Source organism: Haliaeetus albicilla, chromosome 26, assembly GCF_947461875.1.
Source record: "Haliaeetus albicilla chromosome 26, bHalAlb1.1, whole genome shotgun sequence".
NCBI classification, from domain to species: Eukaryota; Metazoa; Chordata; class Aves; order Accipitriformes; family Accipitridae; genus Haliaeetus; species Haliaeetus albicilla.
Window position 1 is genome coordinate 19,987,677 of NC_091508.1, and position 24,487 is coordinate 20,012,163.

At 38.2% G+C, this 24,487-nt stretch overlaps 2 protein-coding genes across 3 annotated transcripts in view; both read left to right on the forward strand.

Moving 5' to 3' along the window:
- CCDC187 (coiled-coil domain containing 187) overlaps positions 1 to 5,013 on the forward strand; it is a 47,062-nt gene extending 42,049 nt beyond the window's left edge. The window contains exons 32-35 of the mRNA XM_069771117.1: positions 287 to 628; positions 1,317 to 1,460; positions 1,932 to 2,057; positions 2,890 to 5,013. Coding sequence (XP_069627218.1) covers positions 287 to 628; positions 1,317 to 1,460; positions 1,932 to 2,057; positions 2,890 to 3,045 — 768 coding nt within the window. The 3' untranslated portion in view covers positions 3,046 to 5,013. The remainder of the gene's footprint in view (positions 1 to 286; positions 629 to 1,316; positions 1,461 to 1,931; positions 2,058 to 2,889) is intronic.
- A 1,990-nt stretch (positions 5,014 to 7,003) lies between these two features.
- QSOX2 (quiescin sulfhydryl oxidase 2) overlaps positions 7,004 to 24,487 on the forward strand; it is a 29,249-nt gene continuing 11,765 nt past the window's right edge. The window contains exons 1-9 of one of the 2 annotated variants that reach the window (XM_069771129.1): positions 7,004 to 7,273; positions 12,059 to 12,159; positions 13,429 to 13,477; positions 14,615 to 14,723; positions 14,920 to 15,010; positions 17,427 to 17,572; positions 18,565 to 18,708; positions 20,903 to 21,032; positions 23,377 to 23,499. In XM_069771129.1, the coding sequence (XP_069627230.1) occupies positions 7,027 to 7,273; positions 12,059 to 12,159; positions 13,429 to 13,477; positions 14,615 to 14,723; positions 14,920 to 15,010; positions 17,427 to 17,572; positions 18,565 to 18,708; positions 20,903 to 21,032; positions 23,377 to 23,499 (1,140 nt within the window). In that variant the 5' untranslated portion in view covers positions 7,004 to 7,026. The remainder of the gene's footprint in view (positions 7,274 to 12,058; positions 12,160 to 13,428; positions 13,478 to 14,614; positions 14,724 to 14,919; positions 15,011 to 17,426; positions 17,573 to 18,564; positions 18,709 to 20,902; positions 21,033 to 23,376; positions 23,500 to 24,487) is intronic. The other variant, XM_069771130.1, reaches the window with a different exon arrangement.

A 24,487-nucleotide genomic window follows, 5' to 3' on the forward strand; every position in this document is an offset into this window, starting at 1 on the left:
TGGGGAGAGCAGTCCCAATTTAGAACAAAAATGTTTCAAAATGTCAAAAACTTTCATAGAACTCCAAATTCAGAATTCTTTCTAACTCTGAATTCTGCCAAATATAGTTAACGATTTTTTAATGAGATATCAGTAAGTCTTTCTTTGACCCCATGAGCAAGAAGATGGTTTTAAGTGTAACCCTACTGAGCTGCTAATAATCTCTATATTACCTCCTAATACCTCAAAAAAAATGTGGAAAAATATGTAGTATGTCAGCTGGCTTTTCTTTTTCTCTCTACTGAAGTTCCTCATAGAAATCCTTGATGCTGGTGTTTTTGGAAGATCTGAAGACTTTGATCAGCCTAATTCTGACCAGCATATGCTGGTGGGACAAACACAAAAGCAATACTTGTACAAATCAGATCAGTGGCACTCAGCTCCTTGGAAGAAAAGTGTAGAAGTTTCTCTTGTGATACCACATAACAGTTCATACGTTAAGAAATTGTCTGCATGTGCTGTAGAAGAATTATGGACCCCAGAAAACATGTATTCAAATTTCAGGAGAATCAATGTGCCAAAGCACTTTGAATGTAACAATCTCCCAGGGAACGATTTGGAAACAGAAAGCAAGAGGATGTATAATCAGGTATTTGTAAAGTGCTAACTGTTACTACACTTTTCTAGTGTTCTGTAGGCTGACTCATATTAGCTAGTACTTAATATTATTCTAACTGCTAACATTAAATATAGCTAAAGGAACACTGAAAGAGGTATTGCAAAATACCGCTTCTGGTAATCTACTGCAAAATAATTCTACTAGAATAGATGTCCTTGCTGTGATACAAGTCTTTTCCTAGAGCTCTTCAATCATAAGACCCTGGATGCCTAGCCCAGTGTCTGTTTTGGGTCTGTTCAGAAAAAGCCAAGCTTCTTGGAAAGCTGCAGTCTAAAGAATCCAAGTCTCCTGCCTTGGATGTCCTGCTGAGTTTGGAGAGATCTTCATGTTCCTCAGCATCCTGAAACTATTGAGTTTTGTGGACCTCTCTCTACACCAGGGGATTAAAGGATCCCACGGGGCCTTTTGTATAAGACTTCTGTACTTAGTGTTTATGCACTACTGTCCAGTATCTTCTGCTGTACAGGTTTACATGCTCTCTAGGCAATGGTCTTCATGATATCAGCTATAGGAACATCAGCTATGCAGGTGTTCCTGCACTGACATGCAAACCTCTACTTTCACCAGCCTAACATCCTTCAGAAGTGCTAAGAAAACTTGTGAAAGGGTATCAGTGACAGATTCTGTTTGTGTTGGTACTGTGGTTTTGTTGCTACAGGTTATATTTGATTTGACCCGTGAGTTGCTATGTGCAGAATATCAAGTGACTGCAAATCCAAATACATTTCCATGGATGAAAGAAAATTTGGGATCTTGCTGTTCCAGGCGTCTTTGCAGGAGAACAGATGTCAGTGAGGTCAAGGTACATTCTGGAAATGGAAAGTGTACAATAACAAGAGTCAGTGAAGAGAGCAGATATTGTGATGGCAAAAAGACAAAAATGTGAAATTTGGAAGGATTATGGCAGTGTAACTGAGGTGATTAGAGAAGAAAATAGCATTGCTCTGAAATGCTTGAATAAACATAGACTGAGCTGATTAGTCTAAATATTCCAAGTGTATGGAGTTCTGTAGAGCAATGGGAATTGGGCTTCTAAATCTCCCTGGTCATGACTATCTTGGGTGTAACCTCTAAAGTAATCTTAAGTTTAAAATGTGTTGTAAATACTTGTTGGCCAGTATGGATCAGCAGCTTCTAGATCAGTTCCCTAGAATTTGGAATGTTTCTAGTTGTAAAGCTGGACCTTCATACTAGCACCTGTCACTCATTTGCAACCTTCACAGTGACAGAGTTCCTATGAGAAGAATTCTTTTTGGCCTTTCTTACTTTGTAGATGTTTGTTCAGGGTGAAATTATTAAAATAATGAACCTGGAAAAGAATGACTTAGAAATGAAAAGGAAATTCCTTAATATGACCAAGTATGGAAACTGTAAGAGAGACAGAGTGGACCTTATGCTGGTAAGCAGACTTCCAAATGGACATTTGTTTACTTTCTCTAGGTTTAAACTAGAAATTCTCATTCTTTCGTGAGAATCATGTTTACTTAAAATAACTTCAGAACTTCAAGTTATTGCCTTCCTTTTCAGTATACTTGCAATAATAATCCAGTGTCGTGGTTTAACCCCAGCCAGCAACTAAGCACCACGCAGCCGCTCACTCACTCCCCCCCATCCAGTGGGATGGGGGAGAAAATCAGGAAAAGAAGTAAAATTCCTGGGTTGAGATAAGAACGATTTAATAGAACAGAAAAGAAGAGACTAATAATGATAATGATAACACTAATAAAATGACAACAGTAGTAATAAAAGGATTGAAATGTACAAATGATGCGCAGGGCAATTGCTCACCACCCGCCGACCGACACCCAGCCAGTCCCTGAGCGGCGAATCCCTGCCCCCCACTTCCCAGTTCCTAAACTAGATGGGACGTCACATGGTATGGAATACACTGTTGGCCAGTTTGGGTCAGGTGCCCTGGCTGGGCATGAGAAGCTGAAAAAATCCTTGACTCTAGTCTAAACACTACTGAGCAACAACTGAAAACATCAGTGTTATCAACATTCTTCACATACTGAACTCAAAACATAGCATTGTACCAGCTACTAGGAAGACAGTTAACTACATCCCAGCTGAAACCAGGACATCCAGTATTTCCAGTTCTTGCAAGTGGTTTAAATAAATTAACAATGCATCTATAAAGTTGTTGGATTAGGTACAGTGCCTTAGTACCTTTCAGAACTGGCCATGCTCTTATTCTTGAAGTAAACATGCATATCTATGTTATATTTCAGATTCAGGAGCTCTGCAAAGAAGAATCTCGGTGGACTAACTATGATGATGATGAATTAACTGTGAAGATGAAAATGACTGAAGACATATTTGATAGCTTGATCCTTGATACAATCAGAGTTCTTAATAGGATTTATCTGAGAAAAGCCTGTGATTAAAAGTTTTTCCCTAAAAAGCCCTAATGGAGGAATTTTAAGCTCTGATTTTTTTAGGCAAGAAATGCATGATTTAAGAATTTTAATTCTGAACTTGTATCCAATAACACTGTGGCCTTGGCCTAATTTGTATGTTCATGTTTACAATCAAAGGATGTAAGCAGAGACTTAATCAGATAGAAAAATATTACACAAAACATTCTCCTTGTGTTTTGTGCTTTGGGAATGCTCATTAAGATCAATGGTCGTTTTAGACTGATGTCACACAGAATCTAAAGGGTGGAAATTTTATTCTTGTCTGTTGGGGCTTTTTTGGTCAAGATAGCACTTTATTCACTTATGCATTTTTAAAAGCACAACGTGTTTTAAAATTGTATACAAGTCAATACAAACAGGGTTCAAAACCATTCTATGTGTAAATTATTTTATTCTCTGCTATCATGTTCAGGTTGTGAATGATGACAAGTGAATCATATTTTGAAAATAACGTTCAGAAAATCGTAGGTGACTCTTTTAATGTAAATGTGCAGACAGAATTAAATCTAGAAATTGAATTGCTGTGGACCTCTGTAGTTTGGAATAAACTCCCCTGTCTGGAACAAGTCTGAAACCTTTCCTGATGGGTATAGCAAAGTTAAAGGTGACTGTGCACCATTTTTTTTTTTTAACATTTTTTTAATATGCTGTGGAACTGCTTAAAAGTAGCCTAGAGATGGCTTCAGAGATGTGGCATATGGAATGATTGTGCCCTAGCAGGATCTAGAGTCAGACATTCAGTTGTAATGTCTACAACTGTATGTAAATGAGACAAATACTGATGTAATGCACTTTAAATGGGATACTTTTCTATCAATAACTCCAATTTCTGAAAACTAAATATGTGCATGTGAATTGCATGATAAATAACCTAACCACAAGCCCTTTGCATTCTTACAACATCTAAACATAGGGTGCTGAGGATGTACTTTAATTGGCAAAAGAGAGCAAACCAATAATCCTACTCTTTTGTATTGGCAAAATTGGAAAAAAATCAAGATTTTTAACAAGGAAATAGAAGCATTCCCTGAGCATGGTAATTGTTCACTATGTATATTGCTGTAGTCCCACCTATTTTGCATTGAGAAGACCAATGATAATTTTTTATTTTTTTTTAGTTTTTTTTTAAATAAATACTGTGCAAATATTTCTTACTGGATTTCAGAAACTGTTCATTACTGAATAATGGAATGTAAGTAGATCTGATTTATTCAAATCCCATTCATTCGGGGTGTCTTTCAAATAAAATGAAAAGCAGGACAATCAAGTATAAACTATATATAAACTTATATTTTAAATAACAATATTTACAATCTGGTTTTGGTTGGAAAAATAGAAATACATTTTATGTTTCTATTTTTAAATACTGATGGCTTAACTGTTTTCATACTGAATTGTTTGTTTTCTGAATAAACAAAATAAACCCCCTGTATCTCATTTTTATTTCTTTTACTGAAATCGATTAGAGTTGCAGATTATACTGGACATACTGCTGTTCTCATTAGCGAATGGGAGTAGTTTTGCAGACAGCTCCTGGCAATGTTAAAAAGCCCTGTCCTGCTAGTTGCCATATGAACAGAAATAAAAAGGCAACTTCTGCCCCAAGTGCATTAACTGTTGATCTTATCCTATAAACTATTTTCATGTCCCTAGTGGTACATTTCCTTAAGTCTCTGACTTTGATCCTCATTGATTAATTAATCCAAATAAGTTATTTGTTCTAAGATTAATGTTTTCTTGTCGTCAGTTTATAGTAGAATTTAACTTTTTTCCTGGACTTATAGACAAATTGTTGGATACAATGATAAATCTATATATTGAAGCACTACAGTTTTTCAGTTTATTGTCACCATGGTTTTGCAGCAGCAGCAGGTTTCTTGTGTTCGGAATGAAAGCTATTAAAAATATCACTTACGAATAGTGATAGTGAATGAATAGTTGAAGGACTCATTTTATTCAGACTGGTGCCTTATGTTATGCTATATGTTACACTTGAGGAAGATAACCATTATATTTGCAATTAGGTTTGCGAGTGAACCCTTGCAAGATGTTATATACAGAAGGACATAGCTGTAAAGTAACTACTGCTGATGAGAATAAAAAGTGTATACACAGAACATGTCAGACATATTTAATATCCCCCACGATTCTGTGTTCAAAACCTTAGATTCTGGCACCCAGATATATTGACCTGCTCAGTCAGTGGCAAGACTTCAATATCAAGATTACTCTCCTTCAAGGTCTAATATTTTGTTTGCCTTGGTTTTGATCAATATTAACCTTCTGGGTCAATAAATCTTGATACTAGCCTCAAGAGGAGTCATTATCTTTCATAGAAAATGATTATTTCTCAGTTAAACCCTACATTTAATTTTCCTGTAATCCATCTCTTTCATCTTCATACGTTTAACAATTCTTCTGAATAAAATGCACTTTAAAATATCTTAGGCACTGCAGATTTTTAAAATCCTAATTAGCAGCTGCCACAAGATTTTCTAAATTCTTTGAAGCAGTTGGACTCTGCTATTGTAACCGTCTAATTTTGTTGCTTACAGTACCCAGGAAAAATAGAGACTGAAACTCCCTCAGCTAGGATGTGATACAAGCAACCACATAACTGATAGCTGTGGATATGGATGCAAAAGATATGTGACAGAACCACTTCAGATATTAGCGGTCAAGAAAAGAGAGGATCAGGGAAAAATAAAGGCAAAGGTGGCAGAATCTGTTACTCAGTTCTCAGAAGAGAGGATTTTTACTGTATGTAAGATTTCCACCCTTGTACTGACTGTGCATTACTGGCCAGAAACAATGATAAAACTAGATTCTAACCTCTGAAGTTACACCAGTGGGCCTGAAGTAAGAATTTGGACCCACTTGTTTCCTACTTGGTCTTGAAGGATTAAGAGTGTTTGTGAGTAGCAGAAGCAAGAATTATCTTTTCAAGGACCTCAGTCTTTCATGATCTGAGTTTTAAACTCCTCTGAAGTCATCCTCTGGGGACATTTTCACATTGGTTTTCTGCCTCTGTTATGAAAATTCTTGAGCCTGTACTAACAAATGAAAGGAGACTTTCATACTGTGTCTACAGCTACAAAAGGTGCTAAAATCCACTACTAGTGCACAACCAATCCGAATTTACTAAAAGGACAGAGTTTCTAACATCCTCTTCAGAGCTTGCAGCATCCTACGTGCAGCCTTTCATCGCATCTTCAGTTTTGAGGACAAATGGCTCTCTCCCGCCAAGTGATGTACTTTGGGATCAAACACTTCTTGACCCAAAGGCTTGCGCTATTTTGATCTCTTCCCAGCGAGAAGCTTCGTGAAGTTCAAACTTCTGTTTCTATAGCGGATTGCCCCATAAAATCGTCCACTGAGCCATCTCTGTTGTTTTAACCTCATTAGTTTTACTTTTTTCCTTAAGACCATCCATCCCCCCAAGGGAAACGTGGCTCTAAACACAGCGGCAAAGGCTTTATTTGTGGTATGTCCTTGTCACCAGGGCTTGGTAACACACTTGGGCCATGAAGGGGGAAGGAGGGAGCGACCCTACCACCTCCCTCGCCTCGCACCTCCTGGGCTAAGGGGGGGGAAGGACATGGCGGCTGGCGGTTCGTGGAGGGGGGGGGCGGCTGCCAACAGGTGGGTCCCCACCCGGGGAAAGCCCGTGTCACCCTCCACGGCCGGTGTGGCGTTGGGAGCAGCGGGCAGCGCCGCCTCGCTTTCTTTGAACGAGGCGGGGAACCCCCGCTCCCCTCACAGGGAAAGAGGGGCCGGGCCTTCCCCTCAGGCAGCCAAAGCACCGGGACGCCGAGGCGGGAAGGAGCCGGGGACGGGAGCCGGGTCCCAGCGGCCGCCGCCCCGGCACTAGGCCGCGTCGCCAAGGCCGGCGCGTTGCTATGGCGCGGCCCCGCCCCGCCCCTCGCTGCGCGCCGCTGGCGTCCCAACATGGCGGCGGCGGGCGGCGGCGGGCCGCTGGCGCTGCTGGCCCCGCTGCTGCTGCTGCTGCTGGTGGCGGCGGCGGCGCGGTTGTACCGGGCGGGGGAGGACCCGCTGACCGTGTTGGCGGCTGGCTCGGTGCGGCGGGCGCTGCTCAACTCCTCGGCCGCCTGGGTGGTGCAGTTCTACAGCTCGTCCTGCGGCCACTGCATCGCCTTCGCCCCCACCTGGCGGGCCCTGGCGGGGGACGTCAAAGGTGAGGCGCCGCCGCCGCCGCCGCCGCCCCCCCCTCCCTCCGCGGCGGGCTCTGACCGGGCCCCCCGCAACCGGGGAGCGGTCACCGCCGCCGCCCGGTTCTCCACAGCTCCGCCCGGCCTGAGGCCGGGCTGCCGCGGGCCTTGACGCGCTGCCCGGCGGCCCCTCCGCCCCCGCGGCCGCCCTCGGTTTCCCGGGCCGCGGCCGTCGGTTCCCCGGTGTCGGTGCTGGGACCGGGATACCCGTGTGGGCCGCAGCGGTGCCTCGTCCTGCCTCGTCGCACGTGGTCACCCGTGGGGCAGCTGGGCTGCAGCGGGGGCCTCGGCACGCGTGGGTGGCAGCGGGGCCTCGGCCAGCCGTGTCACCCGTGGGCTTCGGCGGCGAAGCCGTGGGCGCGCTTGGTCTGCGCCGTGGTGCCTTGGTGTGCGCGGGTCGCCCCTCTTCTCGCTTCTCTGGTGGCGGGCACGGCCCTCGCCGCGCTGCCAGAACGGCAGGCAGGACGAAGCGAGGCGTAGGTGTTGGTAGCAAGTCTCCAAATTAAAGGTTTCGTAGGAATCCAGGGATAAAACATCACCGCCGCCTCTCACGCACGCCAAGCGGATTTACGGCTGTGGGTTTACACGCGAGCGTCTCTGTGCCTTGCAGCGTGCGAGTGGATGCGCTGAGGCACAGGAGGTATGTTTAGGCTAAACTCTTTGAGGCGAGATCTTTATCTTCTGAATGTTTTGTAAAGAGACTAGCCTATATGAGAGGATAAACAAAAAATAAATATTGTGGTACTGGAGGGGCCGTGCATGTGTTTGATTTATACCTTGCAAATTCAATATAGCATGAATGGACTAGAAGGGGGGAAAGGACCGCCAGGAAATAATACAAAGATCAAGCTAAGCGAGAGTCAGATCTTCAGATTCATCAAATAGTGACTTAAAAAGAAGTGGTGGCCTCCACGGTTTATACTGAGGGAGGCCTGCCTTGCTGTGTCTTAGTCTGCTCGATTTTTCTGGCAGGCGCTGAAGTGTTTTACTCTTATTTGTAGATCTAAGAAAAGGAAATAAACAGGCTCCTCAGGTATGGGTTAAATTAAATACCTCTGATGGTGAGAAGACCGAGTTTGTAGGAAATGTTATGCTTAATATAGTGGTGTTAAAGGCTTTTAAACCACTCCTAATTTAGCATTTGACCCAAGAGACGTTTTCAGGATGGAGGCAGCAGTTCTAATGTATTCGTATGGTTTCAGTTTGAGAGGGAGTGAAGAGCTCTGGCTTTTCTCTGGCAGCCTTGTATGTGAAAAGTGTTAGCGATTAACATGAAATGCAGGTGCAGTATTAGGTACACGTGGTTTTGGATACACAGAAATGGAGGCCTACCCAAAAATAGGTCCTGATGAACGCGTCACACACTGAGGATTGCTAACTGATGAACAGAAAATGAAAAACGGAGAAACATGGAGCAGTAATGGTTTCAGAATGTTTCAAATGCTCCTTACTTGCATGGGTTTTTGTTTATAAAAGCAGTATTTTTTTTCTGTTTTCTTTGCATAAGTTTGTGTAACATTTTCACCTTTTAATTTGATTTGCTTGTGGTTAAAATAGTATTAGATTTTCTTCTTTTTTTGAGGAAAAGTAAGAACAAGGTGTTTGAACACTGCAGTGAAGATCATGAAGAGCCTGAACTGACCAGAGTTTTTGTCAGAATAAGGCAGGGACATGTTTATATATTACTACAGCAGCATGATACCTTTGTAGGCAATATTTCTTGTAACTTGTAATGACTTCTTCAAATATATATTTTCTTTCTCACCTGGAGTCATGATAACTGCAAATGATGTTATGCACTTGTATTAGTATAACTAGTTAAAGGCCTATCTACTCTTTAATCCATTGAGTTTTTATGAAGACTTTCATTTAAAAAGTGGATTTTTATGTTTGTGGACATTGGCACTACCAGCAAATGCAATTGGCTTCTGGTGTTATTTGTCAGCAAAATGTTTCTATTTTAAAGTTGGAATGAATGGATTTTAGTCGGAGACTGAGAACAGTCACACTTTTCGTTGGTAGCTTCATCCAAAAAAAAACCCAAAAATGTTTTGCCCACTTAGGCTGTCTCAACATTTATTTTTCAAAAATATGTACTCATCTGCTAGGATATTACAGTTATCTTTGAGGATGCAGACTCATCTGCATTAGAGAACTCCTAAATCACTGTGTGGTTGTATTTGCTAATTTGGTACAGTCCAGTTAAATTGGTGCAGCTACTTTGTCCCTAAAAAGCCTGTACTAATATACTTAATTTTTATTTCATTTCTCATTTGTTAAATCTTGGCAATGTTATCATTGCAAATGTCATAGCAGAACATAATCCTCCTGAAAAATAGGAGCGGTGCTTGCTTTTGTGTAATTTACGTTTTGAGTTTGATACCTCCTCTCATCTCAGAACAGGCTTTAAGCTTAGAGTCCTCGCTGCTGCATTCCTAATCACACATTTAGTTTTATTACAGTAGTATCCAAAGTGGCCATTATAGTTAATTGTAGTTTTTCTGTCTCAAAAAGTGATTGAATCTATCCACCAAAATGCCTGTGGGCTGGAATTACGTGCAGTAGTTTTCTGTGTAGAAGTAAACCCCATGCAAATTCCATATATAACAACCCTTGGTTTATATGCAGAAGCAATCCACTGCTCTAGGTTTGGAACAACTGTTCCAAATCTAGCAATTGTTCCAAATCTAGCAATAATGATTTGCTTCTGGAAATTGTTCTTTAAACACATTTGGTGGGGAGCTGCAGAAACCCTGTCATTATTCAGGAAGCGGCCTATGTGTTAAAATATGTAACTCTTAAGTAGAACGCAGGGAGAGGTTCCTTGTGATGCATCTTTTATCTCCCTGACTGAAACATCATAATGGAAACCAACAACACATGGCATTGCATCTACCTGCTGGAGGGAATACACAAGGTTTATGCAAAGCAAGTATCTTCCTTGTAATGTACTGTGACTGGCGTTTTGGTATTCTGTAGTATTTCTTAAGTGGGAGGTTTGACCAACCTGCTGGATTTCCAGTTTGTCCAATACGTTCGTGTCATTCATTGGAACTTGTTTAGCATAAACAGAAATAGTGTTGGTTAATATGATATCACTCATCTACCCCTTTCATATAGTTTGTGAGTTAGTATATCAAAAATAATAATACTAATTTCGAATTCATCAGCATTTAAAAAGAACAATCCAGGCTACAGTGCCACTGTAAACTTACACAGTCTAGTCTGTGCACTCCGGCAACTTCTGCATCCTTTAAAAAGGAAGACCTCCTTTTTAAGCAGAAGCAAATGCTAAGCAGCGCACATCCCAGCTGGTGCTCTTTAACCCAAGTATTTAGCTAGAGATGGGTTTGCATTGTTGCGAGTAGGCTATTTGCATTGGGTTCATAGTGCTTCTATTCATTGTATGAAGGAGGATCAAAACAGGTGGAAAAAGGAGGAGTGGTGAAAGTTGAATGAGATAGATACCCAGAAGCCAAACTTTTTTTTTTATTGTGCATTTTATTTGATGAAATAGACTGTTGTATCTTTTGTGCTCCTGTGAATACATGCCCATCTGCTCTAGCATGCTTGTAGTTACTCCTGGTGCCCGTTCAGCTGTTGGCATGTTCAGCACAACTGAAATTCTGCATCAGCTGCCCCATCCTCCTCCAAAGACAAATAAAGGTCAAGCTATATTTCAAAAGCAGCTAGGCATGCAACTGTCAATCAGATCTTGAACTTGATGAAGCTTTCATGCTCTTTGCTATAAAAGCAAGTTTAATTTTAGTGCTTTTTAAATTTTATTGATACTTGGGAATTGTGGTGTACCTTCACATTCTGCCCACAGCTGTTTTGATTTAGCTTAGCTTTAAAAAGTAACTGTCTAAGGAGTCTCTTGGAGCAGTTCTTCCTTAAAGTGATTGCTGCAGCAGAGCGTGGCTCAAAAATATAAGTTCCTAGCAAAATGAGAAGGAAAAAGCTATAAATGAATTGAAAGCTTTTATTGAAGTTATATAAGCATATTTATAGAAATACTTGACCTCTTGTGGTTATTGCTATGAAACATTTATAAAGGAAACTTACAGTAATGTTCAAATTCAACTCTTTAGCACTCTGGTTAAAACTCAGATATTTTTTGAGGTGCATCTAATGTATTCCTGAACGGTACTAAAAGGTAAAGACGGCTCTCAGTAGACAATATGTGAGCCTTGGCTTGTGTGCAATTCTGGAGGCCTCTGAGAAAATTGTAAGTTCGGTAAATAGTGAGTCCTTGTTAAACAACTATAATACAAGATGCATCAAATTTATGGTTTTATAATTGACAGCCATGTGGATGAGTAACTTCTGGATTAATTTTACTCAGTTATATATACTCTGCATGGTTTATTTTATGAGCTTATCTAATGGGGAAAGCTAGGGAATACAATCCAGTATCTTGCAAGTGTTGGGTTGGCTCCTATTTCATCTTTCTGTATTCAATAAAATGGCTTCAGCCCTGGAAGTGCTACATTGTGTGTTGGGATTCTTCTTATTTAAGTGTATTGAAAATACTGATGCAGCTGAGAAACACAGTTATTTTAAAAATCAGTAGATTGTATTACACTTGAGGATAGAAATGAATAGCAAATGAGAATCGACTGAGGGCTTGATTTTTATGCCATTGGAATCTATCGGAGCTCTGTTGTTGATTTCTGTGGGAAGCAGGGTAATCCATCAGCTGAGATCCGTGATCGCTTCTGCTGAAAATTGAAAGATACCTTTGTTTTCAGACTGGGAATCTGCAATTAGAGTTGGTGTGCTGGATTGTGGGGAAGAAGAGAACTATGAGACGTGCAAAGAATATGGTATTCACTATTACCCAACTTTTAGGGTAAGTGGCATAGTATATTGCCTTAGGTAAATGATGCATGCTTTATAGTAACTAAAACCGTAACAAACTTGCTGGTGCAGAGTGTTACGTGTAACTCGTTGTTCTTTAGCTGGACTTTCTCTTTGCTTTTTGTGATAAAGCTGCAGGGTTGATAAAAGATTAATTTGAGTTCTTCTTGCTGAATGCAATAGCTGATGTAGTTATTTATAGTAGTAATTTAGTCCTCAGTTCTGAATCTGAAAAATTCTTATTGAAGATACCATTCTAGGATAAGTACTATATAGTTACATTTACGTAACACCTCATTGTGATATATTTGTTTGATAATAACAATTTGTATAAGTATTTTTCAATTCAAATGTTTGTGATTATTAATAGTGGTTTTAGTTTTGGTATGTGAAAGTACAGGTAATTGCATCATGAAATCAGCTAATTTCATGACCAGGGCTCCAATTAAAAATTCACCCTTGATTGATCCTTTACTATTTTTCTAATTAATTTCATAATTTGCTTAAACTGACTGTTAAAAGGGATCTTGTGTTTGCCAAAATTATCTACCATTGTTCATCTTCAGGTCTAAGTGCAATTTTTAACTTCTCTGTCTTTGCCAATCTGTATAATCACATTATTAACTGTAAGTGTAAGCAGAATGTGATGGATGGAGACTATTGAATAAACTGTGTTTGTTATGACAGGAGAGGGAACAGGAGACATTTCACTGTAGAATTTGTGATGTTCTACCCTGATAGAAAGAACAAATTTTTTTAATTTTTTTTTTTTTTTTTTACTCCTTAAAGTTTTGGGTGTAAATTGGTATGCACTCTTTATTAGACACTAAATCTTTTCTATTTTATTTTTTATAGCAGAAGGCAGTCAAGCTCCATTATATATCCTGTTTAACCACTGGAGGGAGTTGAGAAAATGTGAATAGTGTTCTAAGTATATGTGTAGTTGGTAGTACTGATTTGGTAATGGATCAATATACAGTATTCAATTAAGCATTGTGGTATTTTTCCTCTAAAAGTTGGCTTTATTGTATATCAGAGTTTCGATTGGTAGCTATGAGCTACCCTCGTATAGCTGAGAAGCAGGTCTTTGGAACTCAGGCTAAAAGGGAAAACTGTCTGCTGAACAGATAGATAAAAATGTTTTGTAATCAGAGCTGTAAAAAGTAAAAACTCTTGAAAGCCATTTTTGTTTCTGAACTGAGCTTTGTCTTACACAGTGAGTTATTTTCAAAGCAATAATACTTTTTTTTCTCCCACATAGTACTTCAAAGCATTTACAAAGCAGTTTACTACTGGAGAAAATTACAAAGGTAAGAATATCCTACTGTAAGAAGTCCCCAAAGCAGTTATCCTATCAGCCAGGGATGTGTCACACAATAAGCAAAATCTCTTTGCCTGTCAATTAGTTTAGACAGCTAGAGATGGGATGGACACTAAATAGCTCTTTAAGATATATTACAAGTACTGCATGGAAATGGAATGTCAGGCAGAATTTTAGACAGCAAAACATTTGTTCAAGAACTAAGGACTCACATTCCTCATTTTTTTGAAATGTAGTTTTCACAAATGGCTAGATAATTTTTTAAAATTCCTTTTTTCCACCACATACCTCATCAGCATGAGATCCAATTTGCTCAATCCTGATTCTGGTGCTTTTTGATCTGTCAGCCACTTTCCAGGCATCCTGAATCTCACTGGGAGAACCCCTATTCAGATGTTGACTAACTGAAAACAGGCTTATCCTGTGTGTCTGAAGGGATCACAGCTTGAGGTGGTTTGTCTGGGAACAAAAGTAATGTTGTCTTTTTCAATGGATTAACATTTAAAAGGCCAGAGGTCAGAAGAGAGACCACCTGCACCATTAACCCTTAATGTAGAAGTAGACCATAGTTGTACCTGTTACTTTTTGGCATTTGTGAGAGCTGCTGCTTTTTAATTTATTTCTTTTAAAGCAAATAAAATATTCTCACACTTCAGTTATTTCCTCATATTGTTACATGGCTTTGTAACCTCACCTGGCCCATTTGGTAAGAATGGTACACCTTTGCAGTTTTTAATGCTTGATGAATATCCTTATTGCAAAAAAGCTACTGAAGTTGCCCACACCAACTATTGTGAAAGTGAGCACAGATTTAAAATGAAGCATTGTTTGAAGAGGAAACCAGCAAGGCAGGCAGATGGTTAGATTTGGAAAAGTCTTCAGGTTTTATTAATTTTGGGGTGGAATGATGATAGCTTTTAAAAATGATCTCATCTCAACATTAAAATGAAATCCTACAACAAATCCTTAGTCCCCATTCTTCAGCCAAATAGTATTCTTGTTTTTAAGTCCAAATTTAAAACAAAAACCTGACACAGAAAAACATGAGAATGTATGAAAACCTGCATGTGAATAATTTTTTCCCAGTTTTCTGAAGTGTTGTGGGTTTTTTGTAACCTGTACTCAGCAGGAGCAGATAGAGAGCTGCAAACAGTTCGTCAGATGATGATTGACTTCTTACAGAACCATTCCCAAGAGCTGAGACCACCTGCTTGCCCACCATTGGATCCAGTTTCGTAAGTTCCTTGTTTAAAATACAGCTGGTGTGTGCTTACTATGTTAATTAAATAAAATTTAGAAGATCCCATTAAAGATGAAGTAAGCTTTTTTCTTATTATCAGTTCTGCTATGAGACTGTAAAAGGAAATACCATCCATAACAGTGGGTGTATTGTATTCTACCTATGTTAAATAGCTTTTCTTTTCTTAAAAGGTCCAGTGATATTACTTCTCTTTTTGACAAGAACAGCCATCATTATACTGCCATTGTGTTTGAAAGTAATAACTCCTATGTTGGACAAGAGGTAAGGTATGACTTATGAATGATGTAATGAATATGAATGAATGTTATCATAACACAGAAGAATTTTATGTTATTTAGCCAAACAAGAAAATTTCTGATTATAAGACTGAATTAAAGGGTCATAAAGGGCAGGTCATGCATATTTGAGATTTCACAAAGTCAAAGCATTATAATAGGGCTGTTGTATTTAGTCACACAGAAGAACATACTTACAGATGAATGTGATGTCATGTTAACTTCTTCCATTCACGTTTTAGTGGAAGATTAATTTATCAATTTCATTGCTAGCACAATTCTTTTTTCTTTCAAGATGTGGAAGACCACAACAAAAATATTGTCAGATTATGTTATTGTTTTGTTACAGCTAGAGAACTGTTCATAATATTCATTCTTCTGGGCAGCTTTTGTGATCTCAGTTGTTTATAATAATAGAAATTCTCTGGTTCTCTTTCTTCACATATAGGTTTTAGGAAATTACATTCTAAATTAAGATGATAACATAAAATTATTTTCACAGCTCTGAGGCACTGAGGAAGTAGAAGTCTTTGGTTTTTTGCTTCCCCCACTCCCCAAATAAAATATTTGATTTGGCATCATTTCACCACCTAATGAGCCTGCTGTTAGCTTAGACAACTGTTACTTTTCTCTTCCTGTGAAGATCTAGGATAAGTAAAGAAAATAAATTGCATAATTATCTAGGCATAATCTGTGTAGAAACATCCATTGTCTGTGAAATGTTTCTAATTAGATTTGATGCTGGGATGGCCCAGTTGCATAAGTGGAGGAGAGTGTGCTGCCAAAAGTGAGAATCACTTTGAGAAGCAGGCTGCTTCCAGACATTTGTGTTCTGGAAGCTGCTGTATTGCTACAAGTGGGCATTACTGAAGAGAAGAAATGTGATGATTATAAAGTTCTTCAGCTTTTTATCACACTTGCTTTATTACCTGTTGTTATAGGGAAAGACTGAGTGTCATCTGGTTAACAGAAAGTGGAGTCTGCTTTCAGAAGAAAAAATATTTGCTGATGTTATGTAGCATTTTAGCTTTATAGAATAGTTCAGTGAAATAGAAAATAACATTGTTTTCAAGTTTACATTATAAGACAATATGGACAAACCTAATAGAAGTCACAACAGCTCAAGAAAGGGAGGCCATGTGTTTATCACTGATGAAAGGAAGGGTCTCAAATTACAAATTTGAAAGTGAGGGAAAACGTGGCAAAGATAATATTCACGTGAAAGGGAAAAGTATAGTGGAAACTGGGAAACTAACAACAGGAAAAAGATATAGAAGAGGCAGAGAGGAGTAAAAGTAAAAGAATGAGAAGCAGAAATGTAAGAAGAGTCGGACACATGGAAGGTTTTGTAGGGAAGAATGGAATACTTGAAATGGTGGTATAAGAGCATAGACTAATGGAAGGATGTGAGGAGTGTGGCCATTAGAATGGCAAAAGAGGATGCCTTTAGCAGTGGGATCTTGAAGGATTTAGAAAGGGAAGCAAAGTGTATTTAAGCTTTTTTGTTTAAAGGACAAGTTTTCATTACTTAGAACCATATCATATTTATCATCATATTTGTAGGTGCAGCTCTGGCTGAACCTGATAGTTGAGTCCTGGCAAATCTTTGAGGCATCCTGATGTTACCACCCTCTTCTGCTTCCTCTACCCTTTGCTGTAATTTACACTTTGCAAAAAAATTTGTGCCTATTCCCAGCTGCTCTAGTGCAAAACCCCAGCATCAGGTTTAAACAGCCAATGAAGATTGGTTTGAGCTAAGATGCTGGACTGTGAACTGGAACTCTTGAGATATAAGCACCTATCCCTATATGGAGTCTCTGCTGTGGGGCTGGTAAACAAAAAGAGCTGAACAGACAGCTGGGTGCTGTGACACCACAGACTACACAGCTTGATTTGGCAGGGCTTGCCAGGCAAAGCCTTAACTCCTGTGGAGCCCTTAATTGTTTTCGTCTAAGTCATGGACTTTGACATCAGAATGCTGTAAAGTGGTGGGACCAGTGTTTCTTCACTACCTGAAAATTTGCCTTTAGACTCTTACATAAATAACATGAAACATAAACCTGTTGGTGCCTGTGGAATGTCCTCTGGGCTATTTTGAGGTTTATGAGGACATTTTATCATTCATTCTAATGTTTTCTTCAGATGTTAGACTTCAAAGGGAAAAGATCAGGATAGATCAAGAAAAAAAAATGGACAATAGGAGTAATAATTTCCAGAGAAGACTAAATCTTCTTTAACTGAAATTGTTAGTGTCCACAGAATACTCACAGATGTACTTCCTTGGTGAACAGCTTAATGAAACCCTTAAAGGATGATGCACTTCACCTATTTATATGTCTTGTCCTACAAGATTGGATATTCCTTGAACAATGTATAATTCATGTCATCTTTTCATTACCCAGGTTATCTTAGACTTGATCCAGTATGAAAATATCATTGTAAAGAGAGCGTTGAATTTTGATAAGCCTTTTCTTGAGAAACTTGGTATTACCTCAGTCCCTTCATGCTATCTGATCCATCCAAATGGGTCCCATGCATTAATTAACATGTAAGTAGTTATCTCTCTGAGGAATATGGGGAGGTTCAGTTAAGCTATAAAAACAATTTCCACAGCTTCCTTTCATACAAAGTAAGTTATTCTATAACCTTTTGCATGTATATAATGACATTGTGTCCTGGCATGTAATCAATACATTGTACTGACTGAAGTTGTGTGTTCCATTTCTTTGTGTTTGAAAATTGCCTGTCTTGAATGCTCTCTAGCAATTATTAACTAATCTGGTGGTCTTGTTATACAGTTTACTCTTTGAATGCTTGTGATACACAGACGTGGGTTATGCCAGTGGAAGTTAGACTTCATCATTTAGTAGGGAAAACTAGCCAAAATGGTGTGGTGGCTAATTATAACCTTTGTGTTGTTTGACGACAATAACAAGTTTATACTGCTGACAAAACTCACTTGTGAAGTAGATGTTTTGAAGTAGTGTTTCTAACTGGAAATAAAAGTTCTAGGCCAATGTTTGTTGTTTGGAATTTGATATGCTGAGAGCAGTGAGCTGATTGTTAATGAACCATTTAATATTGTTACCTGTATTTTTAATAAAAGACCTAATATTACTTTTGCATACTACTGTTGCCTATTTATAGCTTTAACCTACTATTGTGATACTTCTGAAAAGAAAAAACTTTGGAATAGAAGTGAAAAAAATTAATGAAGCATCAAAGTTCTTAAACTTGCTTCTGAGTCAAAATACTTGTTCCATGTGAACATTGCCTGTGTAAGGCGAACTGACATTTTGATGAAAATGATGTTTCTAATTTTGGATGGAATGTCAAACCTCTAATCCAAATTATTATTATTACTATTCCTAAACTGAGCATTATTTAATTTCACTTTGTATCAAAACATAAACATGTTGCACTAGGACTGAAAAACATAAAACAAAGTGAATATTTTAATTTATAAATATACTAATTTGCTTTGGATAGTCACTTAGTCTGAGACTAAAAGTAATCTTTACTTTGTCCATTTATATGCAGTTTGAAGCCTCTGCGGTCTTTCTTTTCTTCGTATTTAAAGTCACTGCCAGGTGTAAGAAAAAAACTTCTTTTGCCACTTCAGCTACCTGTTCAAGAAAACAAAGAGGAGAGTACAGAAATCAAGGTGTGGAAAGAGTTCGATAAGTAAGTGATACCCTCGATTTTCAGATCAATGCTTGTTTATTAAAATTTGCTTGCAGTTTTTTCTTGCCATGTGGAAAGCTGTGCTGTAATTTATTATAAAACCCTAGGGCAGTTCAAAATTGTACTTCATTCCATCCCAGGTGATGCACCTTGAATTGAATAGGTTGGTCACTACTGAATGATCTGCATTCTTCTGCTGGGTAAAATTAAAGGCGTTCATGCTTAATACGGGAGAAATTATAGCATCAAAACTGAGAGCAAAGCTTTCAGCTGTTGCTTCAACTTCATCCATTTCCCAGTATATTCAGGTAACACTTGTGAATTAGTTCAATTCTAGCATCAAGGTTACAACTTCTTTATGATTGTGAGCAGTGTTTGAAACAATTCAGAGGTGAAATTGTTGGGGGCTTTCAGTATTTGGTTTTTAGCAGCAAACATCTGCACTGCTAATGTTTTTCTCCAAAAGTATTGTTAAATGCTTAATTGACTTAAAAATACCAAGGACTTATCACCCATTACCTGAAGTATATAGATCACTGATTTGAATTGTTGGAAAACTTCAGCAAGTAATCGGTGTCCCTGAAAAAATAAATAGTAAAATAATAAGCTATAACGTTTCTGTAGAAAACAAGAATTCTGTGTGTCTATAATAGTGAATCAGTGCCCACTAAAAAGTGCTTGTCAAATGCAAGTCTAATAGAAAATACTATAGTCACTGTAAAAGATGTTTATCATACCAAATCCGGTAAGGTTTATCTTCACCCTCTTTCCCTCTTTGTCTGTTTGAGAGAAGGACGCAAAGGCTTTGCAGAGAGATAATCCCTCAGCATCTTTAGATGGAAAAGATGTAGGACTGAGTGCTTTCATTTTGTACTTATTTTCCTTTCATGGACACTATTAGTGTCATCTTCTTTTAATGACTATTATAAAATATTTTATATGAAACATTCTGTTGTCAAAACAACTTAGCTAAATAGAGCTGCTTTCCAGCAAGACAAAATCTTGTTGATGTGAATCTCAAGTCCAAGTATCTTCTAAATAGGATTCTTTGGGGAACCTCATGCATTCACTTGGATGTCTCTTTATCTAAGAAACTTGAAGCAGAATTTTGCAGTTTGTTTAAATATAAGCAGGTACAATATTAATTAAGGAGATAAATTCAGAGTAAGTCTGTAGTTTGAGTTGTTAAGAATATAGATTATTCTGTATTTTAATATGTTATTTCCTGCACGTTATTTAAGAGGTGGGACCAGCCAGTTTCTTGAATGATTGTTCTTTTAATTGTATTTGTTTTTAGAAATAATAATGTTACTGAACTCTTACAAGAAGTGTTTAACTCTCTTAACAATGTGAACTTCTGTTTGTTTGGTTACATTGCTCTGTATCATACTGTCTAGAGCTTGTACTCTGAAAGCATTGAAAGATAGGGTTTTTTACTTGATGTATTTGTACTTTGTAAAGTGTTTTTTGTTGTTAGGAGGATATTTGGTTATGAGAAGGAACTCTTAAACTCTTTGATTTGCTTTACGTGTTTTACTTGTACCTGTCGTAAGGTAGCTAATTCTGTCTTAAGAGCTGGTGTGATTAAAATTGACTGTTAAACTTGTATGCAAACAACCTACAGTAAAACTAGTGCATTTGGGAGAGGATTTCTAGATTCAGTCCCTTCCAACGTTGATCTTTTTCAGTCTTGTTTGCACTCCTGCTCTGTGTATGATCTACTTTTGTTCAACAGAAGTCTCCCTTTTTTCATAGCATGTTATTTTTCTATTTGTGGTCAATCCTGAAGAGAAGCTATAATTTCTTTACCCTAGCTATTTCCTTGCTGGCAATGTCAGGGTTATAATTTCATTACAAGGTAAAGCTGGCTGGGAGGCAAAAAGTTTAGTCAAATATAAAGGAAATTCTTGTATGTGGTTATGCTTCCTTTGTCTAAACTCTGAAGAAAATGACACAAAATTACTCTTTGAAGAGAATACAGTGAAACTCACTGAACTTGACACTCACCGTACCAAGCACCTGAAGTAACTGCTGTGTCTTCCCATAGTGGTGTAGGTTATACTGCAATCACTGTGGAGTGGCAAATGTTGAGGTTTTAATGACACCTACTATATATCAATTTTACCTTCATGACTGGTGAGAAAATGAGCGAAAGAAACCTGCCGCTTTATAACATTATATATGTGTGTTTCAGATCTAAGCTGTACATGGCTGACCTTGAATCGGGATTGCATTACCTGCTTAGGGTAGAGCTTGCTACGCACAAGACACTTGAGGGAGCTGAGCTGAAGACCTTCAAGGATTTTGTTACCGTCTCTGCCAAGGTATACACTTCTAGTCTTTGATTATTTGTAAGAATAAAGTGACTCTAACATAAAATTTATTATGTGACATAAGTCTCTCAAAATGTCTTTCAGAATGTTTAAGTATATGCTTCCTCAGTAGCTTAAAAAATAGTTTTGTGGGTTTCTTTATATGTTATTTTTGAGTTACTGTATGCCATTCTGACATACTTAGAGGGTTGAAATGCATTTAATTTAATCTCAGAGGGCTAGAAATTAAATAAAGCTTAAGTAGTCTGCAACATATTGAACAAACACTGTGAATATAGTCCATTTATCAGATTTTCAGGATAAGTAGCTATTGTAACTGAGTGGGATTAAAAAAACCCTTTGTTTTGCCTTCTTGACTTTTGGATTTCTTTAGTGCATGCTTGACAAATGGTGTTCTGTTTAGAGATATTGGTAACTTCTGTCTAAATTTTGAATATAATTGAAGTATTGAATTTAACTGAGTATTTCAAAATAATGGTAGTATTGAATATAATTGAGTATTTAAAAAATAAAGATGCTTACATGCTACAATTGAGTGAAGGGACTATATATGTAATAAAATGTGATATGACTTGAAAAAAATTGAAATAATTTAACTTCATAATGTCAGCCTACTGAAATGACCAATATCTCTTTATATTTACTTATTGAGCAGCTAACACTTTGTTTTATTTTGAAGAAAGTGAATCAATATCTGTTTAAGGGAATAATAAGGCCTATATGAACTATTTCCAAATATCTGGATTTATCTGAAAATCAGACAGACAGTTTCTTACCCCCCCGCAGCCATCAGAGGTCAGAAATCTCTAGCTGGCCTCATTTCTTTAAGAAAGTGTGGTGGTAATCTTGCCATCATATTATCCCTAAAACATCCTCTGTTCTTCCTGATGGCTCCTGGCCAGCTGATGTCATTTGCTTCCCTGGCTATTAGCGCATAAATGGGGAATGCTCTCTTTTAGTTGCATGCTCATCTCCAGACTGCCATTGTACAAGTGGGGACTGCTGTCCTTTATTCGCTTTCTCTTGTTGTGTAACACTTTCCTCGTAGTTCTCATTCATGATTCTCGGGTGTTTCCATTAGGAAATTTTTTTATAATATCCTCCTGTGTAACAGCATTTATGGTGATAAATCTTAAGTCACAGAGGTCTCTGGTTCCCTACCTGGGGGATTTTCATTGTTGCAGAAATAGTTTTTTTGGCTATCAGTGCAGAAGTCCATTGTTTTTTGAATCCTCGATGAGACTGGTACCTACCTGAGATACTATTGTCATTTAGAAAGTAATGGGTGATATTCTGGGGCTCCTACAGGAATAAATGTAATTATAGTATGCAGTCAGTAGTTCAGAGGTGTGCTGGTTTTTTAGACTGTTTAAGAGTTGTCTTTGAACCCAAACAATGCACATGGCCCCCTGTTAGACACAATACAGACAATTAGCAAAAGGGAGTTCCTGCCCATTAGATTTGCATGGTATCAAGTGAGTGGTCTACGAATTAGAGATATTATCGATAGTTGGACAATGGCTGCAGAATGACTGGCATATGTATAGCATGTTCTGTCATAAATTGCTTTCTGTATTTAATGTAGCAGATACAGGGACTTTATTTCCCCATCTGTTGAAATACTGCTCCTTCTGGAAGGGTACTTAGAGGATGGTATGCATACTCTACTTAATTCTATAGTAATTACAACCATCACTAAAGTAAGATTCCATTTCTAGTGTAAAATAATGGCATTACCTCTGATTTACGGTTCCTCGCACTAATCTGCCAGACTGACTTCTTTAAGTTGCAAGTTAAGGAAGTCACTATTTCCAAATCACTTTGGCAATCACTGTTACACATATGAAAAGGAAAATGCTCTTCTAGATAACCAATATCATCTACATTTACAGAAATCTGAACAAATATTTTATAAGAACTCATTTTTGTGATTATCTTCTAAGAGTGAGAAGGATTTCAGCCTCTCTGATTCACTTAGGTCTTATGCTCCGTTCTGAGCTATACACTGAGCTGAATTACCTTAATGCAAAGTTCTACATAATCTGTCAAAAGTTGTTCTGTAGCGTTTCTGCCTACTCTTGGGTAGCTTCATTCTACTGGTTAATATTTTGTGCATGCAACTTGTTAAATTTTGTAAGCAAAAATTAGTGTGAGATGTTCTGCTTTCAATAAAAAGCCAAGTAATTAATTTGCTCATAACAAAAGAAAATCTGAAGCATTTTAAAGACAGGTAAAGCACATTTAGGTAAAGATAAAAGTGTCTTGCTGCTAATGAGATTTGTGCTTTAAAATGTGGTAAAATATGGGTATTTTCTTTCTTGTTTTTTTCCCACAGCTTTTTCCTGGCCGACAGCCTGTGGTAAAGTTGTTAGAGACCTTGCAAGAGTGGCTGGTGAGCCTTCCATTAGACAAAATCCCTTATGATGCTATCCTAGATCTGGTCAACAACAAAATGCGGGTAAGCTGTTGCTAGTTTCCAGCATAAAATACAGCATTAGTAAAGGATAAGATTCTATATAAATCTAAGACATCACTTACTGATGGTCCCTCAGTCATAATGGAGTTATAAGAAGGTTAAAATGAAAATAAAGTGAAATCATTACCAGAAAAAAAATCCACATGAAGGAATTGAAATGAGAGAATTGAAATACACAATCCTGTCTCAGTTTTATAATGAGCAAGCGATCGCTAACATATACATGTTCCCTAACGTCAGCTTCAAATGATGCAAGGTTCCCAGCGGATATTTTTGAGTTGCCTTTGCTTGCTGTGCCGTGCCTGCTGTCAGCAGGATTCTCTTAAAGGTCAGAGTTTAAGTGATGGGAAATTTACCCACTGAATTGCATATTATTCCTGAAGAGTTTCCCCAAACACTCTTTAATTTCCCGGCACAGTAAAGGCCTTGCTAGGAATCCCATCTCACCTTGGTAATGCAAAGCCCTATCACAGGGCTATCTTTGTACAGAAGTTAATATGAGTCTTTCTTCCTGTGAAATGGGATTGCTATCTGAAATTTGGAAACCTCCTGTGTGTTTTAGGAAGCAGAGAGAGAAGTCTGAGAAACTAAAATTTTGCACCGGATTGTAGGCATAATGAATAAGTAGTGGTTTTGTTTTAAGGAATAATGATGAATTCTACATCTTAGCCTGGTAAGACTTTACCACTGTAAGTTATGTAAACCTTGCTGAGTAATATGGAATTTTTAATGTGCCCAGGGAAACTGTAGCTCGGTCAGAGTTTACAGTAATATTTGTGTGTGCGTGTTGTGTTCACACTGTGCTTAAAAAAAACTTCACAAGTTAAGCTACTTAATGTATTCTGTCAGACTAATTAGACATTTGTGATGTGCATTTTAGTAGGTTTGACACCAGTGACTGTACATTGTATATCATGTAATGTGTTTGCCAGAGGGATGAGTTTTACAATGGTGCATCAGAGTATCTCAG